The following is a 20,522-nucleotide window of genomic DNA, read 5'->3' as shown; positions in this document are numbered from 1 at the left end:
GTGGATCACTTTTCCTGGATCAAAAAGCATTTCTCTAAGGCAAAACACAAAAATGTCTTTGCTCTATCTGTTGTCTCAGGCTTCATTAAAAAAAAAAAATTCAAAACCTCTTGAATTTGTTTTACAAATATGCTGTTTTTAAAATGCAGATCACCAGTCCTTTTTCCTGGACATTTTCTTTCACTAGGTCTGAGTTGGTGCCTAAAAATCTCTTTTAAAAACAAGTTCCCCAGGTGATTCCTAGCTTCAGGCAAGTTGAAGGCACCTTGCTCTGGGAGAAAAGTTATACGGGAAGATCAAACCCCTTCAACCACTGTTAGTAAGATCTGGTGCCTTGAAGTGTTTACTCAGATCCTGGCAGTTATTGTCTAAGAATATACTGATTGAGCGCAATTTTTAAAAATGAATGTACTTGTGCATTACCAACCCCCCAACACACCCTGAATGCACATGCCATGATCTTTGCTCCTTTGCAAAGTCCTGAGTCAGAGAATTCACCTCCCCCGGCAGCACACCTCTCGCTTCCTTCACCCCAGCCCCCACCGTTCCTCGTTCCTGGCTCTGTTTGTTTAAATTCCGTGTGGGAAGAGTGTGCACCGTTTAGAGTCGGTCTCAGACCATGTTTTTCCTGACTCCAGTCTTGGTAGCAGTCGTCTGCATTTTGATTGCATGGATCTTTAAAAATGCTGATGGAAGAAGCATGGAGGGGAGGAAGGGGGAGACCAGAGCCAGGGCCCAGACTCGTCCCTGGGTGGATGAGGACCTAAAGGACAGTACTGACCTCCAGCAAGTAGAAGAAGGTAAGGACACGGGCAAAGCTGCATAGCTGCCACCTTCTGCATTGTTTTGATGGGTGCCAGGGGGTGACAGGGCTTAGGGAGGGCAGGAAACACGTGCAGGTCTGTTTCAGCAGCCCCCTCTGCTGTGCGGATTAGCATGTGACAGAGACAGATCATTTCTCTCAGGTGGTCGGCTTGGCATCTGCTGGCACCACTCCGATTGATTTCTGGATAGTCAATAAACAGCTGCGGCGAGATTGCCATTCTCCTTGACCCTGTTCTGGCTGTTAAAATCTTTCTGAAGGGGCACATCACAGGCTCATGGTGGTGACGGGGGATGTGGTGAGGTTGGATCAAGGACTTGGAAATGTAAAAGGTGGCATCAGTCTATGGGCTCTCTACTCTTCCTGTGGGTGAGAGGCCCGTCAGCTCCTCAAAGCTGGGTGTCCAACTTAGCGGACAAGCCAATAAACAAGCAACATAATGAAGAGCCAAACTGATCATCAGGGGCTTCCAGGAGGCACAGGGGTGTGGCGGGGCAGCAGAGAAAGGACAAGTCAGGCCTGGCCGGTTAATAGGACGGGAATAGTCATGGTTAGGACGCATCTCAGCTAAGAGGAGCAGAAAGAGCATAAAAGCAGGGACAGAACTCCTGGGAAAGTTGCTGAGAAGATGGGATCTCACTGGTGGGGGAAGGGTGGAAGTGAAATGGGATGGTGAGCATGGGCCCGGTAGTGGCTGACCCGAGGATGAAGAGGTGGTAAGGAGCTGGCAAGCAGGGAGAGGTTCTGGAGGAGGCTTGAGTGATCGGTGTTTGAGATTCATCTGAGGTGGGTTGGTGGAATGGATTCAATTTTAGAAGAGGCTCAGTGATTCTCAGCTGGACTAGTGATGCTCCTGCCCTCCGAAGAGGCCACCTGGACATGTATGTGAGTGTGTTGGTGAGCCTGTGTGCACGTATGTGTGCACGTGTTCAGAGTTGCCCTAATCTCAGGATATGGGGCGGGGGTTCACCTGGCACTCCGTGCTGGGAGCCAGCAATGCTGAAGGTACTGCACAGGATTCAAGCAAGGCAGCTCGTAGCAGGCCTGCCTCTCCTTCTTTCACTGAAGGACATCCCACCCAAATGTCAGTTCTGCAAAGTGCCCAGTTGAGAAGCACTTTTCCTGAACAAAGGGACATCCGTTATGAAGCAGTTGTGATGGTCTGCCCTGGTAAGGATGGCCTGGACGACGGTGGCAGTGGAAATGCAGGGGAAGGAGTGAGTCAGGGCAAAGTTAAAGGAAGAACAACAGGGTTTGGTAATAAACTGGATAGGGGGAGGAGGAGAGGATGAGAGCTGGAGGCTGGAGGAGGCACAACGACGCTATCATAAATGGGGGAAGGGAGAGGATTCATAGAAAAGAGGTTGAACATACACAAAGACGTGCTGAATTTGAGAAGATGACACATCTAAGCAGAGAGCGAAAGGTAGTCCAGGTGAGAGATCCATAGATACTGATTGGACAGTCATCAGCCCAGGGTGATACTTGAAACTTGGAAAACTGATGAATCCCCTAAGGGGATGTTGCTGAGGGGAATCTGGGGCACCTGCAGGTAAGAGGGCCTGTGGTGTGAAAAAGGGACCATGGAGAAGACCATCTGGGGAAGGAGCTCCAGGATAATGACAACAGCAGGCTCCTACGGAACACTGGCTGTGTCTACTCAGCATCACACGTTATGTATAGTAAACCACTCAGTCTTTACGTCAATACAGCAAGGCAGCCACTATTATTTTCCCATATTACAGATAAGGAAATTGGGGCTAAACTATGCTAAGTTACCTGCTCAAGCAGGTAGTGGTAGAGCCAGGACCCAGGCTGTCTGCTCTGTAGTCCAGGCACACAGCCAGTTGCTAGGTTGCCTTTCTAATAGAAGAATAAGCTAGAACAGAGTGGGCAGGAGACCACCAGGAGGCTCTCAAATTTCCTGAGAGATCAGAGGTAGGTTGGGGGATACAAGAAGGATTGGTGAGGTTGGTGGGGAACCAGGGACCTGGGGCTGGGCCTAAAGGTTGGGAACACATAACAAAGCTATATGGCTCCATCTGGTTCTGTCCTCTGCCTACTTATTCATTTTTGCAAAATCCTCTGCCTCTTATTCTCTAGTCCTCACACAGAAGAATAACTTGAACATTTAGTGGCCTCCTCAGCAGCCATGGGCACCTCTGCTCTGAATGTAGAGTTCAGTCTGTCGCTGGAATTTTTGTTGTTCGCTTAAGTGGTACCTGCTGAGGTCTCATAGGTGATCGGTGAGAAGCAACATTTAAACCCAGGCTTCTCTGCCACCCAATTCCCTGCTCCTGACCCCTGGAAGGGTGGACACAGTCTAAGAGAGGATTCACTGCTGGTACTGCAGGCTTACAGAGGACTGAGTGGGACAGAAGAGAAATGATTCCATTACTGAAGAAACATGGAGTTGCTTTTGATGGCAGCAAATGGATACCAGATTCAAACCATGCTGAAAATTAATTTTAAGAGACAAAACAATAAGTATTATAAGCCATTCTAGCGTGTATTAAGGAAAATAATGGGTACCAATGCAACCTCCTCCAGCTTTGGCTCACAAAGAATTCCCACTCCGGATTCATAGATCTGATTCAGCATGTGTATGGGAGGCTTGGGAGGGGTGCAGAGTGGCTCTGTTTACTAGACCTCAGGACAGACTTCCTTTGGCGATCGTCAAACATGTGTTCTGCTATTACTTTCAGTTTCTTTTTTAAATATATATATATATATATATATATATATATATATGTATATTTATTTTCAGTTTCTTGTTTAACTGTAGGAGAGGTCTAAGGAGGAGAGATGACAAAGAGAAAGCCTCAGATTGTGTCCCTAAAACAAGCTAAAAATCCTGCATAAACATAGTCTAGTCAGGCCTGATTCAATAAAGTGCATAGAAATGGAAATAAAAGAAGATATAGGGAACACATCTCATCAGGATGTGTTTTAATGTTGGTGGGGATTCGTCTTCACTTAGTCTTATGAACCATTCAAAACCTATTGTCCTAATTGAAATTTTGGTTGTCCCAGATGGTGCAATCACTACTAAGAAAGGCTTGTGTTAGCAATTTCATATGGTTCAACCTAATACACTGTGTAACTTCCAAGTGAAAGATAAAATGGGGAAAACTCAATCATAACAATGAAAGGCAGGAAAGGAAGTGGAGGACAGAAGCAAGGGAAAAGCATGTGTTAGAAAAGTGAGTTCAGTGGTAAGGGTAGATATATGTATATAAGTATGAATGTATGTGTATGTATATGATTTTATAAATTTCATACACAAATTAATACCTCCCTGTGTGCATATATATGATATATTTGTATATATATTTTGAGGTAATAAACAACCTCAAAGTTTGTAGTTTGCCATTAAAAAAAAAAAAGAGGCCTGGTTAAAATAATCTAGTGTGGGTAGTGTGGGTAACCCCTGAGAATTAAAATGTTCCCACAGACTTGGGAAAGGACAGTTTTTTATGTGCTTGAGGTAATAAGCAGCTGTCAGAGCCAGTTTCAAACCTATTCAATAGATCAATAACAACTCACATCAGTGAAAGTTTAGCAAGCTGACCAATCAGTGGCCTCTTCTTGTTCTGAAAACCAACCAATCAGGGATGAAATCACTTCAGTACCAGCCCCTCTAAGGGCCAATCAACAACAGTTTCAAACAAGTAACACTCCCCCCCCCCCCCAAACGCCCCCCTCAGAACAAGACCAGTTGTTAAATATTCAGGAGTTTGGGGGGGCATTTTGGAATCATCAGCTTGAAATCAGGACATGATTAGAGTATTTCCATAATGGAAATTGGCTAGCACTATGAATCAGGTTCCCCAAAGCCCTCCTAGGGCTGGTTTAGTAGCACACCACTGCCAACAACACTATAAAAGGTCAGCATTCTACTGTGTTCACAGAGACTCTCCTTTGCTATAGGAAGCAATAAATCTAGTTTTGTCTTTTCATTTCATTAACCTTTGACACACACACACACACACACACACACACAGCCATTAATACTTTTACATTGTTAATTCTAAATGGTTGGTTTACCAAGACTCTTATAAGACCTTAAGACTTTAGGGCAAAGGACAGGTAAATTCAGATGAGAGAAATTGGCAAAGGGAAAGGACCTGCATGGAGACGTTGTCTTTGAGATCAAGTCTGGATGGGTCCTAGGGGAGAGTGAGGATCAACACTGGTGGGGGGCACTGGGGATACCACAAGACATGATGAGGCTCAGAAACAAGTTCTGTCAAATTCATTTAGGATAGTACTGGGGAGGAAAAATTTCTCTTTACCCTTCAAAGTTCTTCAAATTGGTCTTAGAATTAAGTTAACATGAGACAAATTAATAGGAGAAAAAAACCCCACAATAATTACATATGCACGGAGGCCCAATAATAAAATTGAGACCCAAAGAAATGACCAAGGCAGGCAGATTTTATACATTTTAGACAGACAATAAATTTGAGAGGAAGTGACAGGACAAAGAAAACAAATGCTTGAGGAAGGAATTCCTTCAATTAGGAAGGAAGTCTAAACAAAATTTAGGCTGAGGTAGTAGACAAGTAAAAAGTAACAGGTTTGTTTATACAGCTTTCTTGGCTCTAAAGTCCCTGTCTCTGGTGATAAGGATCTCTCTCTATTTTCATGAGAGATTTATTTTCTGCTTTCAGGCGGACAGAGGAGGGCCAGAGTGTCCTTCTTGTACCAGCTATTTTCCAAGTAGCTTCAATTCCAAATAATCAATATGCCACTGTGGCACCTTTTGGGGCAGCCTGCCCCAAACCCCTACAATAGCATTGCTCTATCCAGAAACTTTCCATCTGAACACCCCCAGACTCCCCAGTTCCCACACACCTCAGGAGCTGCTAGTGAAATATACTGCAGGGAATCGAATGACTGACAGGCCCATGTGGGAACAGAAGGAGTGCTGAGGCAGTTGGGAAGGAAGTGTTCTCAGAGCTGGGGCTGAGCTGTGACCTTGCTCAGTCTCCACCTTCGGAATCTGTCTCCTGCATGAGCTGCATCACCCTCAGGTTTAATATTGCTCCTCAATGTTTCCCAAAATTCTGAGGAGGGAACAAGGATGACATGACACAAATTAGCCTTTTAGCTTCAGAGCTAGAAAATATTTGGCTCATTTGCAAAGGTTTTGAAGTGGAACTGCAGAAACATAAGAGCCACTTACGCAGAGATGCAGCCCCAAAACCCACCTTTGTGTTAAACATTAGAGAATACACGTGGCCTAGAACTTCTTGGCTGTCAAACCTAATTATGGTGCAGTTTAGGGTTCCTTGGCATTAAAGCAATGATAAAGGAGGAGTTGTTCCTGGTGTCAACAGCAAACCCCAAGTGTGGCAACACAGATTTAAAGCAAAAAGTAGACCATAATAGCAAGCATTTGCTTTGAAATAGATGGGTTTTATGCTTGAAGGAATTCCCCAGAGTGGCTTGGCTGGTCTAGCATGGAAACAGAATGACTCGAGTTACAGAGGCTGTTCTCTTTCCTCTTGGAGCAGTTAAGAGGTCAAGGGGAAGGAGAAAAGTAGTACCTTTGGTATCAGTTCACTGCCCTGCCCTTCCCTGGGTGCTTTCTCTCCTAACCTGGCTCGCCTGCCCCCTTTTCCAGGTTAGATGCAGACCATCTGCCCTGGGAGAAGCACCAGGAGCAAGCCTTTCAGCACACTCCAACCCAGCACTGCTTAGGCCATGCCTCTGCCCTGCTCGCTGACAATGTTCAGGCAGCAGCTGTTTCATTCTGCTACAGTGGGAACGCTTACCTTGGACTTTAAAGATTTTATTTATTTGTTTGTTTGTTTGTTTTTCATTTATTTATTTTTGAGAGACAGAGAGAGAGAGGCAGAGACACAGGCAGAGAGAGAAGCAGGGTCCCTGTGGGGAGGCTGATGCGGGACTCAATCCCAGGACTCCAGGATCACATCCTGAACCAAAACGCAGACGCTCAACCGCTGAGCCACCCAGGTGTCCCCTACCTTGGATTTTTGAAGCTACAGAAACTGCCACGCCATGCACCTAGGCTGCCTTTAAGTTTATACACATGCTGAATGGGTATTAAGAGTTGGTAACTTACCCTTCAAAGAGTTAATGAGGCATTTCATGCATTTGCTCATTTACCACTTACTAAGGACAGAGACCGTGAGACTTCATAACAAATGATATAGAAGGTAATGCTGGTGTTGAAAGTCTCTGTTGACACATTTGATAAGTTCAGGGTTGACACTGATGACACCTGGGTTCGGTTCAGAATTCATTGCTAGAAAGCTGATAGGTGTTTGCTGCCACTCCCCAATCACACCCACTTCCTTTTAACTAAGTAACTGGGCCTTCTCATGAAATGTGTATAGTTTGGGTCCAAGCTGCCCTGGCTAGTAAAATGTATAAGGAATTTTGTCACTAACAGCAATGAGCAAACCATGGTACTTACTGACATGGTATTGTCATTGAGGTTTTCAGTGTCTTTGAAATCATTCTTTCTTGCCTTTCCCTTCCCTGGTCAATCTTCGGAGACCTCAGAATGAAATATGTGCATGCAAGTGCAGGAGAAACCTAATCCTTTACCTGGATTCCACCTGGAATGTTCGAGATCGTCAGGGCCAGGCACTGGATCCTCTTGTTCTTTTTCTTCTGTTCCTGTTGTCATTCTCATCTTTATGTGAGGGTGCCCAAAGTGACATCACACCTTCTGGACTCAGACTTTTACTTTCACACTAGACATCTCTGCTTGAACAGCTCACAGCCTCTCAAATGTGATGGACTGGTGATTCTTACCTCTTCTTCCCTCAGATGGTTCATCACTCATCCTCTATCTCAGTAGACAGTCCCACTGTCTCCCCAGATGCTAAAGCCCACCACCTGGGCTTCATCCTTAGTCCCTCTCTCCCACCATTCCAAGCTACACGCTTTAGCAAGTCTCATGATTTGTATCTCTAAGATACTCCAAGAATTTGTCGTTCTTTTTTTTTTGCACATTATCCCACCCTGGCTATTGCAGTGAGTTTTCAATGGTTCTTCCTTCTTCCTCTCAATGGTTGTCTCCCTCTAATATATACCTCACCCTGCTTTGCTTTTTATGTTTTCTATCTGTTGGTTTCTCCTTGCTCCATTCCAGATATTTTCTCCTGAGTTATCTTCCAGTTCACTGATTTTTTTCTTTAGGTATATATATCCTGCTTTAAATCCATCCATTGAGTTCTTAATTCTATCACTTTACTTTTCAGTTCTAGAGGTTTATTTTTTCATATTTTCTATGTCACCTTTTATCTTTTCCTACAGATATGTTTGTATTTTTTCCCCGCTAAACATAGTAATCATAGTTGTTTTATCATTTGAATTGGATAATTCTAATATTTGGAGATGTTTTTAAATATCATTTCTGTTGTTTCTTGCTCAATATGTTTTCTCTTTATGCTTAATTGTGTTTGGTGGGTTGCTAGTAATTGTACTTAAAATTATTTGTATATTGGCATTTGCTTCTGCTAGGCCATGGAGGTATTTTCCGGAGGTATTAGGCAGGACCACTAAATGCCACATTCAAGGCAGGACCCACCAAAGGATATAAACCATTGAGGGATGATATATTTATGATCCACGCTTTCTTTAAGGTTGTACCCTTGGGGTCCCAGCTTATTAGCCTTCCCATTGTGTGTGGGTCTAGGCTTTGATTTCTGTCTCCCACAGTCTCTGAATATATAAAAATAAAAATTCAAATATGTAGAGATTGGCAAATACTATCAGGGAAATGTGACTTCTGTGCCTACTTGCCTCTGCAGGTTCATATTCCCCTTTTTAGCCTAGGAATTTCTTCCTATGTTGCCAGCAGTTCACTAATATTTTAAAAGACTTTAAAAATACTTTATTTCATGATTTAATGATTTTCAGCTAACAAGATATTGTTTCAAGTATACCAGTTCACCATTAATTGAAATTTTCATTGTGTAGGTAAAATTTTCTTTTTCTTGATTTATAACCAGTGTGGAATTTGGGTAGTCAATAGTCAAGATCAGAATTCAGGATTCTATAGACCCATTCTTTTCATTTTTTCTTGATGCTTTTGAAACTATAAACTTGCAAACATTTTTGAGAACTTTATTTCCTTCTCCCCATTGGCCACCTTATGACTGTAGGGGAGGAAAAATATTTTTCCCTTTACCCTTCTAGGTTCTTGATGAGACCCTGCCCCCACCCCAATAAAAGACAAATTAAGAGAAAAATAAATAGGAGTTTAATAGTATGTATACCTCCTGTATACATGGGACAGACCCAGGAAAATTGAGTAAGTCCCTGAAATAGCCCAAGCCACCACCTTAAATACCATCTTCAACTAACAACAAAAGAAAGATGCTGGGGGAGGAGGACCCAGTTATGGGAAGTTATCAAGAAGAGCACAGTATTTTAAACAAGGGTAAGGTTGTTGTGCAGATTTAAGTCCATCTTCTCCACTGATGAGAATTTCTTGTGAGAATCATCCTTTTCTTCGTGGTATAGAGAAGGTTTATGAATGGAGGTATTCTTTGTAAAGGTAAATGTCCCTTACAAAAAGGTAACTTTTACTCTGGTTTTCAGAATTTCTCTTGCATCTGTTGTTTCTTAAAAATTATCAGCTCAATGTTATCCTTATGCGCAAAAGCCATATTTTGGTGCAGCATCCCCTGCTCCCCTTCATGACCAAGAGAGATCATTTAATTTGCTGCCTTTCTTGTTCTTATTTGCAGATGATGATGACTGGCAAGAGTCAGAGGAAAGTGTTGAACATATTCCATTCTCCCACACCCGGTATCCTGAGAAGGAAATGATTAAGAGATCCCAGGAATTTTACGAACTTCTCAATAAAAGGCGATCTGTCAGATTCATAAGTAATGAACAAATCCCCATGGAAGTCATTGATAATGTCATCAAATCAGCAGGTCTGTAATTGAACATTGTGTCTTTAAGAATGTCAGCTGCAAGTGACAACATAGGAGCAATAAAGTTTAAACTTAGTGAATAAAGCCCAGAGTGATACGATTATCTATAAAGTCTTACCCAGGTGTTAACTGGCTGCCAGAAGCCTAATGATGTCCACTTTCTACAAACTAGTGACTATTACAAACTTCCTGGGAGCAGTTGTGACAACAGTTTAAAACTTCTGAAATTGTTTAATATTATGATCTTTTATTAAAAATAAAAATTCCTGAGCATACTATTATACACTGGAAGAGAAACATCCCTTTACTTTCTCCTCCTTTTGAAACACATGTACACACATACACACACACTCATATTTATGCATTTCTCTTTTTGGAACCAAATTTTTTATACTGCATACCATGATGTTTTAGTACCGTTAACTAAGTATAGGTAAACTAGTGGCATTTACCTATATGAATTTGCAAAGTAAACCACAGCAAGGCAAACCCATCTTCAACACAAATTGATAGCTCCACACAGGAAAATAAAAGAGTTATGGAAAAAGGGGGAGGAGATGTAAGAGAAATCCCTCTATTTGAGGATTATTGGAGCATTGGAGTATTATTCCTATATAAATCACATTTAAGTTCATTTGCAAAAATTATCATATGGCCATTGTGAATCCATTGCTCAAGTTGAAAGGAAGCAACAATAAAGCATTTCATTTCAGTTAAGAGTGCAAATGCACTGGCTAGTTGTGTATCTACCAATAGCAGTCACTAAGTTCCCTCTGTGTATATATGTGTCTATATATGTGTGTATACATATATTGTGCAGATAAATTTGCCATAATCAAAAACATTAGGGAACACTTGATTTCCAATGTGTAATGACACAAATATTTAGTGAACAAATAACATGGGTACAAAGGGAACTGGAATCACTCTTTTCAGAAATTTGGGCTTTATGTTTAGCTTTTGACTTGCATTTCACAATCCAGTCGTGCCCTCTCAACCATAGGGAGTAGTGGGAGGTAAACAAGAGCCCCATCAAGCAGGCAATCCTGACCCCCTTGGTATAGAGTTTATGTCATCAAATTATTCACTAGGGAGAAAGGAATAGTTGCTTCTGAAATATCCTACCTGTGGGTAGGACTGTGGTTCTCATTAGGAACAGCAGGCCATCTCTAGGATAGCAGAATTATACCCACATCAGAAACTGGCCCCAGTTGGAATATGAAAGAGAATTCAAGTTCCTCAGGCACCGGGATACACTAGGAAGCTTTGTCCCAGAATACTGAAACCGATCCAAGTGTGGGTTGAGGGTTCCCATAGCCCATGGGAGCTGAAGACAGACTTATGTGTACTGAGCACCAGGGCCAAGAGATCTCATGTGTGCCCAGCAGGACCACAAACCTCACAGTGCCACACTCAGTGTTCTGATATAGCTACCAAACAAGTTACAGTTTAGCTACCTTTCATGAGAGATTTATTTATTTATTTATTTATTTATTTATTTATTTATTTATTTATTTTAAAGGTGAGTTCTGTTTTTGTTTTGAGAGAGAGAGAGAGTGAGTGAGCGGGGAGAGGAACAGAGGGAGAGAGAGAATATCAAGCTTAGCATGGAGTTGGTCATGGGACTCGATCTCACTACCCTGAGATCATGACCTGGGCTGAAATCAAGAGTCAGATGCTTAATGGACTGAGCCAGCCAGGTGCCTCATTTCATAAGTGTTTTAAAAGCCAGTTTACCATCGACATTTTTATCATTTTCAAGAAGCTTCATGACCTTTTCCTTTTTCAAAAATATCAAAACAAATAATATTTTGGAGAATTTGGGCTGTCAGAACTTCCCTTCTGGGTTTCCTTGGTGGTCATGGTACGGTTATTTAGGAATGTTTCCCCCACATAGAGAGTGATGGTAAATTCCCATAACCTTAGAACCACTAGTCTTGACCTCGGTTTAGCTGGTTTGCATCCCCTAAATGATACAGAATGAAACAGAGTGGCAGCAACATAGCAGTGTCTGCAGCCAAGCACTTTGTTCCCTAGGTGATCGAACTTCATTTTGAGCAACCATGACTTGCTATATTTATTCTTAATGAGCATTCTGACATTTTCCTGTGTTTTAATTTCTGATTTTAATTTAATGGATGGTAGGGACCGCCCCAAGTGGGGCCCACACAGAGCCCTGGACCTTTGTGATTGTGAAAGACCTGGATGTGAAGCACAAGATTCGAGAGATCATTGAGGAGGAGGAGGAAATAAACTATTTGAAAAGGATGGGACGCCAGTGGGTTACAGACCTGAAGAAGCTGAGGTACAAAATGTTAATGGACTTATTAACCTCTTGTGCCTTGATTTTCTCATCTGTAAAATGGGAATGTCTAGGATTTGCTTCATTATGAAAATGACATTTGTAAGCATGTTTGCAAGCATGTAGAGCAGTGATGACACGTAATAAATGCCATATGCATCTCTGGTAAATAAGTAGGCTTTGACCCAAGTAATAGTAAATAAAACTTTGAGGACTTCACTTTTCTCCCAAATACTTGTAAAATACTTCTCAGGACCTTGACTGAAGTAGATTACATTTGCTAAAGTGATAACATCTTCCAAGTGATCTTACTAAGTAGGCTTTAGTTTTAGTACATAGTAAGAGTAAAAATTTAGTACATATGTAATATTTATTAGGCATTAGTAACCGCGTGGGCTTCCTTATCTTCTGGAGGGAAGTGGGGTGAAACTCACTGTAATTAGATTTAATGCAGTGCCTTGGTGCACTAGGGTAGGTCCAGCGAGTTTTCAGTTTTTCTAGAGCTGCAACTAAGAGTGATTTGTGGAGTCCTCTTTCCCCCACTGAGGGGCAGTCAGCCTTCGTAATATCTCAGACACGTTCCATAACTGTTCAGTCACCTCTGTCAATAAAATACTCACTGTTCAGTTGTGTAGACTCATCCTCCTCATTGGCGTCATTTACCAAGCGAGAGCTCTTTACAAACACTGGCCTCCCCCCCCCAAAAGGCCATTTCCTTTGTCTCCCATGTGCTCTGAGGCTGAGTGGGAGGAGGGACGGTGGCCAGTGATGATGGTTCTTACTTCTGAGAAGGGAAGCTTGCTCTATCCTTGGAAGAGCTGAGGCACTCATGCTGCTGAATCTCAGCTATGGGCTGTTAGTGGCCAGTTCTGGAGTGTTATCTGACATCCCAGTGTGACACGAGGCTGTGATACTAGAAAGGGCCATGAGACTGCAGCCCTGGGGAGAAGGGGAGGCCTCTTCTTCAGCAGTCAGGGCTGGGTGATAGGAAGAGGATGTCTTGGCTCTGCTCCTGTTTCATTTATTTGGCTCCAGAGGACATATTTTTTCATAAGATATTTAAATCCTATTAAATTGATGCCTCATGGAGTTGTAACTTCTTTTCATGCTCTGGAACTAGTGCAGGATATTAATAACAAACATAAAAATTGTATGCATATTCATGGGGAAAAATGGGATGGGTAAAAGTTAAGTTAGAGAGATGTCCTGCCCTATGCATGCACAGTGCCTACGAAATGCTGCTAGGCCCTTGCAAAATTTCCCCAAGAAAGGCAAAATTAGTCCCCAAGAAAGGCAAAATTAGTCACTCTCTCATCTCTGTGCTCAAAACAATACACACCTTCTGTGCATTGAAAATAGCCATTTTGGGACACTTGAGTGGTTCAGTGGCTGAGCATCTGCCTTTGGCTCAGGGCGTGATCTCAGGGTCCTGGGATCAAATCCCACATCAGGCTTCCCACAGGGAGCCTGCTTCTCCCTCTGCCTATGTCTCTGCCTCTCTCTCTGTCTCTCATGAATAAATAAATAAAATCTTTTTAAAAAAAAGAAAATGGCCATTTTATCACATAGCATTTTAGTTATTAGTTTACTTTTCTTCTTATTTTATAAGCCATTTTTTAGGAAGCTGATAGACTTTCTCTGCAGGCAATATGTATACATACATATATACATAAAAACTCTAGGGGTCCAGATTTAAAATGTCTTAAACTATACCATCTAGCATAGGGCTGATGCATAGTAGGTAATTGAATACATGTTTGTTGAATTGCAAATGAACATATGTCCTGACATTCTATTTGAGTCAATTCTGAAACCAGTAGCTGTCATTAAAGACCCAATATACAACCTGGGTCCAACCCACCTGTCAAACCTTATATTTTTCTGTTTGCTGTATAAGCCCTCCATCCCAGGCAGAAGGTGCTATCTGTCCTTTTCTTCATAGGTCTTGTTGCTGTATTTTGATTAGTTTTAATGTGATGTCATAATAAATTCTTATAAAATTGAACAAACCAGAAATATTAGATACCAATGTATGTCTAGAAAAAAAAAGAAGTACAAAAATCATTAAAAATTACTTACTAATCTGCCTTTGCACCAAGGTATATTGTTTAATCTTCAGTTTGTATTAAAAGATTTTTCAAAAATTATTCACTGTGAAATAATAATAGTAGTAATAATACTAACACACACAGTAGTATGTACTAGGTTAGGTACTTTTCTAAGCACTTTATATTTTTTACTTATCTCCGTCTCATGATAACTGTATGAGGTGAATATATCGTAGTGCCTTTTACACATGTGGGAACTGAGTCGCAGGAAATTCAGTAGGTGGCCCAACACGGCAAAACCTATCAGGTCCAAGGTTTATCTTCTGGGTAAATGATGAACATTCTCCCTGTTTGTAAGGAGCAAAGGATTGGTAATAGCCCAATGGGACTAAGCTTCTTGAAGCACGGTGGGGTAACTTTGGAAATGTAACCTGTAGCAGTTAAGAGACATGGAAAACTGCACAAGTGAGTTTAGTGTGTTTTAAAACAATGAAGCAGGGATGCCTGGGTGGCTCAGTCAGTTGAGCCTCTGCTTTCAGCTCAGGTTGTAATCCCAGCATCCTGGGACTGAGTCCCACCTCAGTCTCCATGCTCCGTGGGGACCCTGCCTCTCCCTCTGCCTCTGTCTCCCTCTCTCTCTGTCTACTCATCAATGAATAAATAAAATATTTTTTTAAAAAACAAGGAAGCATAACTAGGATTAAAATGAAATCATCTCTTGTTAATTAATTACCTAATGTATCCATATCCTAAGAAAAATTCTAATATATAACATTGCACGAGTACTACTTTGAATATCTGTGCTGGAATAAAGCTTTTGCCAAATGTATGGGATAGGGTAATGGAATCGGGAAAGATATACACTCCTGAGATGGAAAGCAAAAATTTAAACTTAATATTTACATCTCACACGAATTATATCCCATTCCCAGAAAGTTCTCCTTCTTTTCTCCACAACCGGACTGACAGCATTACCATCTCTGCACCTGTGATTTTGGTTAAGCCTCGCCGTCATCTTTTTCTTTTCCTTTGTTCCTCTACTAGACCTGTCAGTTCCAGCCTCTATACCTCCCCCAAATTCTCCTGGTCCCTTGCCCACACCAGTCTGCCTTTTCCAGGAACAGAGCTGATTATGTAATGCTTCTGCTCAGAGCTTATGGTCACTTTCCTTTATCTACCAAATGAAGTCCAGGAAACTGTACAGTCTGTATGTAACCTGCTGGGCCACCTGTGCTCCACCATGCACCCCGCCCTCCAGTCTACCAGGCTTCTGAAAACTCCCTGGTCTGCCAATCATCCTCTGTCCCAAATTGACCTTTACTCATTGGCTCAAAGGATGCCCTCCCCAGTGCCCCCTTTTCATCCTGTCTTCAGTGCCCCACCTCAAGGGAAACTTGGAAATGTTCTTCTAATCTGCTTATTCAAAAATTATCAACACTTCATTTGGAGGGCTCCTAATGACTGGACTTATATTTCTTTAATTCTACTTACCAGGTTTCAGTTTGCCAAATTTCACATATTTCCTGTTGGGTTACAGGATCCATCTTTGTATCTTTCTGCATTTCATGTGCTTTGCCATACTACACCCTTATTAACACATGTTCATAGGATTGAATGAGCCTGGACAGAAAAATATGAGTAAAACACAAATAAACAAATAAAAATCTTGCTTTTTTCAATTGAAATATAAAAGACAAGAAAATTCTCTTATTTTATATTTTTAAAGATTAATTTATTTTAGAGAAAGAGAGCAAGAGAGGGAGGGATAGGGGGAGAGGGAGAGAAATCCTCAAGCAGACTCCCCGCTGAGCATGGGGCTTGATCCCAGGACCCCGAGATCATGACCTGACCCGAAACCAAGAGTTGATACTCAACTGACTGTACCACCCAGATGTCCCCAGAAAATGCTTTTATTTTAGATGTAAATAAGCTAAGGTTGTAAAAAAAAAATCATTAAGAGCAAATTGTCTCTGGATTATCTTTTGTCCCCTTCAGAACCAACTGGATTAAGGAGTACTTGGACACAGCTCCTGTTTTGATTCTGATTTTCAAACAAGTACATGGTTTTGCTGCAAATGGCAAAAGAAAGGTCCACTACTACAATGAGATCAGTGTTTCCATTGCTTGCGGCATCCTCCTGGCTGCTCTGCAGGTTTGTTACCCACTCCACCTCGCCCCAAAGAGAGAAGTGGTGCTTGAAGGCCAAACAGTGGCCTTATTCACAAATTTCAGCTGAGTTTCTAGTTTGGAGACATTTGGAAGTTGTTTATCTAAAGTTGAATTCCTAAGTAAGGTGGCTCTGGTGTGACAAGTGACCTGGGAAATCTGGGTACACGGTGGGCATAATAGTGCAACAAGCTGGAATTCTTCCAGAAATTCCCTTAGGACATCACTTCAGGCTGGGAAAGAGGGTCATGGTGTTTGCCTTCATCTGTAAAGACAAGAAGCTTCAAGGGTTTCCGGGGCCACACTGCCTAGCTGTGTTCACGTTGTCTACGTCAATGGAATGATTAAAGGCTGTGAAGAGGACTCCATCATAGAACTCTTCCTGGAAAGTCGAGTTGACATTATATTGCAACCGCTACGGAGTAGCTAGAGCGATGTTAAGTGTGAAATAGAGCAGGACTGAGGTATACCGTTTACACGATTCAGTTCATCCACTCAACCCATAGTTTCTGAGCTCCTTTAGTGTGACAGGCCCCAGGGGGTGGGGTGCTGGGGAGCTCTGCCTTGTGAACTGTGTGCACATTCTGGATGGGGACTGCTGTCCCGGGGTGGAGAGAGACAGGAAACACACAAATGAAAAACAAATGAAGCCAACAAGATTGGAAGAGTGAGTGATCATACTTTCGAGGGACAATTATTTCCAAAAACTTACCTGTTTTTCCAGGAGAAATGTGTATGCAGAAAACACCTTGTAGAATATAGTCATTGTTACACAAAAATGAAATACACTCTTCGATTACTCAACAAGTCGGCCTGGAGGAGGTGGCGTCTTAATTCCTTTCTGATCTGTGAGCATGCAGTAAAGGAAATGATGAGCAATGTCGAACCACACGGCCCCACCCTTCATTCATCTTGGGGTGAAGCAAGAGGTGCCCAGTTCACAGAGATTTTTGAGCTCTGAGCATCAGCCTTGTCTCGTTAGTGTTGAGTTTGCTGCCCTCTAGTGTCCCCTCTGGCATAAATCTGAGGGGAGGTCCTGTTTGTGAGAGCAAAGAGGAAAATCTTGCTGAAGTTTCCATCTGCACAGATCGAATAGTGATGGACCAAAGAGCCTCTCCTGTGGGACTCTCAAACTCAGCTCCAGAACCTCTGTCTGGCTCAGGTTTAGCAGTGATCCTCTTGGCTGGGAAAACAGAGAGGATGGAGATAGTCTGCTGGGGAAGCATCTTGAAGCTGCACATGATTTTTATTAGGTGGTTATTATCTAGAGGGGCTCATTATCTGGAGAAGTTGATGGAGTAATCCCTCCACCCCCAACGGATCCCTGGGCCACTGGGTCTTCTGACATTGGGAATAGGTATTTTCAGCTGGGGATGATGCTCTGCCTCCACTGTTGGTTATAGAAGCATAGGAACTCCCTGGGTTGGGGGCCGTTCCTTTGGTATCTTTGGATTCCCCACATTTCTTTCCATGAAATAACCATTCCTATTTCTCAACCATCAATGAAAAAATCAGACTAGTACTTTTCTTCTTCAAGAAGCTTCTCACTGTTTGGTTAAAAGAATGTGGGGACCGGGAGATTGAGGAGAGGATGTAAGGTTCAAAATACAATTGCCCAAGGTAGCAGTTTCAGGGAAGTGATGGGACAAGCAGGCCTAATAGGGACCAGAATGTCCCCAGACTACAAAAAAAGCCGTGACTTCGCCCACTGACCTGCCAATGTGTTCTCTCCCCTCCTGTTGTAGAATGCGGGACTGGTGACTGTCACTACCACTCCTCTCAACTGTGGCCCCCGTCTGAGGGTGCTCCTGGGACGCCCCGCAAACGAAAAGCTGCTGATGCTGCTCCCTGTGGGGTACCCCAGCCAGGAGGCCACGGTGCCCGACCTAATACGGAAACCTCTGGATCAGATCATGGTGACCGTGTAGGCAGAAGCCCATCAGGGATGCTGGCAGACGATGGCCTGGTCCTCTCTTGTTTCTCTTGGGTCTGCAGGCTGCTTTTTCCATGGGTGTTAGGTCTCGTTCCACTCCACTCAAGAAATCTTTCCACATCATCTGGCTCTTGGAGTCTGAGAAGCCCTGCTCCCAAGAGTGTGATTAGGTGAACAAATATATTAAGAGGGCAACGGGTACTCTCATCCACTCTGGAAATGCATTAAACTTTTCCTAAGAACAGGCCTTGGTTTTTAAGTTTTAAAAATTGTTTCTGAAAAATCACTGGTGATTTTTTTTTCTTACATTTTAAAAGCTTTTAAGCAGTAAAGAGTCATCAGAGCATTCAATGTAGCCCTGAGAACTCAGCTGTGACCATTCTTGGATTTAAATTTAGATTCATCAAATAGCCTCCGCCCTCTGACTTCTGGTGGCTTTTCGGCCAGAATATGCTTTCGAGTTATACTCTTTTACTAAGCCCCATGGATATCCTGCCAGTTTTTAATAAGTAACCATCAAAATAATTAAAATGTCACAGTCACAGAACAAAGAAGCACATGCTCCGGTAGGTGGATCCAACTGGCAACCCTCTGAACGTGTAAAGCGTTGGTTGCATCACCGAGTGGTGTGTTGGAGCTGGCTCACACTAGCTTCTAGAGGCGGGTTGTTAAGTACTTGGGAGTTTTGTCAGTCAGTTATTAAACTGTTTGTGGCTGGAAAACGCCTCTGGTGGGAGAATTACCACTGCAATTGGCTGATACTACAAATCAGAGCTTGTTTCCTTTTTCCTAATAACTGTTTTCCAGGGACACCTGGATGGCTCAGCAGTTGGGTGTCTGCCTTGGCTCAGGTCGTGATCCCAGGGTCCTGGAATTGAGTTCCACAGCAGGCTCCCTCCAGGGAGCCTGCTCCTCCCTCTGCCTCTATCTCTGCCTCTCCGTGTGTGTGTGTGTGTGTGTGTGTGTGTGTGTGTGTGTGTGTGTGTGATGGATAAATAAATAAAATCTTAAAAAAAATGTTTCCCATATATAGCACTAAACTGTGTCTCCCCTCTTTTCTACTCCAGCCCATAAAAAACTTCTCTTTTCTCCAGATGGCAGTCAAGTGATTTGGGACAGGTAGGGTACGAGGTGTTAGGTTGGGAATGCCAGACCTTGGCTTCTGCCCATCACCCTGCTTTCCCTTCCGGGGTGTTGCATGCACGGGCACACTCATAGCTCAGATGACTTTTCACCTTGCAATTTCTACACACCTCTTTATCCCTTCCTATATTTTTTCTCAGCTTCCTCAAGAAAAATCTCTCCTGAAAAAAAAAATCTCTCCTGCTTCCTTTCAGTCCTCATGTGAGTCACACAGCCTAGGAAAAGCCCTTCGTACTTTCCTTTTAAGTTCTTATTTATTTATTCATGAAAAGACACAGAGAGAGCCAGAGAAACAGGCAGAGGGAGGAAGAGGCTCCACGCAGGGAGCCCGATGCGGGACTCGACCCCGGGGTCCCCAGGATCACACCCTGGGCCGAAGGCAGCGCCAAACCACTGAGCCACCCAGGCTGCCCCATACTTTTGATAAGAGTCAGAGCTGGTGACAAATCTGTATCACAGAAAAGGAGCACTTTTTTTCCTTTAAAATATAATCAGATATTACAAGAACCTATGCCCTCAACCTCTGAAGCCCTTTGAAGGATCTAGAAGTTTCCTTTAGAATCTCCAAAATCTTCCATCTGTAGTTTTCTTTTTCTCTAAATGTGCGTTTCCTGAAGGCTACACACTTTAAAAATGCAAACTTTCTTACATTGTGTTTCTATTAAAAAAATCATTAGTATTGTGACTGGTATTTGTTCCAACTCTTGATTGTCAATCAGCATTGTTTTAACTACACTGTGGCCTTATTGGACATACATGGGCTGGAATGGGAGCCCAACCACTGTATTTCAGATTGTTTTTAGTAAGAAAAAGATATTCTGAGTTCCAAGTACCAGAATAATAAACACACTTTGACATTACAATGCAAAGAAAGTGACGTTATATTTATAAACTTCTGTTGCTACTGTTTCGAGACTGTTGGAGACCAGAGAGCTGTGTGCTGCTTTTCACTCACCCTGCTGAGGGGGGCTCAGGTGTGCAAGGGAAATTTGCCTCTGGAATGTAGGGTAGAGAGTGAATCTGGCCAGTGGAGGGAGTCCGAGTGCCATCATTCAAGTACAGAGTCACTTGAGGGATGCCTGGGTGACTCAGTGGTTGAGCATCTGCCTTTGGCTCAGGTTATGATCCCAGGGTGCCAGGATCGAGTTCCACATTGGGCTTTCCCACAGGGAGCCTGCTTCTC

The 20,522-nt window shown here is 42.8% G+C and overlaps 1 protein-coding gene across 1 annotated transcript; it reads left to right on the top strand.

The window, feature by feature from the left end:
- The first annotated feature begins 472 nt into the window (after positions 1–472).
- On the top strand, positions 473–20,212 carry IYD (iodotyrosine deiodinase). The gene is made up of 5 exons (XM_025997836.2): positions 473–800; positions 9,556–9,747; positions 11,893–12,052; positions 16,093–16,249; positions 18,009–20,212. Exons 1-5 carry the CDS (start codon positions 620–622, stop codon positions 18,189–18,191), a joined length of 873 nt encoding a protein of 290 aa, XP_025853621.1. The 5' UTR covers positions 473–619; the 3' UTR covers positions 18,192–20,212.
- Positions 20,213–20,522: the final 310 nt, after the last annotated feature.

Source organism: Vulpes vulpes, chromosome 1 (assembly GCF_048418805.1).
Source record: "Vulpes vulpes isolate BD-2025 chromosome 1, VulVul3, whole genome shotgun sequence".
Classification (NCBI taxonomy): domain Eukaryota; kingdom Metazoa; phylum Chordata; class Mammalia; order Carnivora; family Canidae; genus Vulpes; species Vulpes vulpes.
The sequence above is the reverse complement of the archived record's forward strand: the minus strand, read 5'-3'. Positions and strand labels throughout refer to the sequence as shown.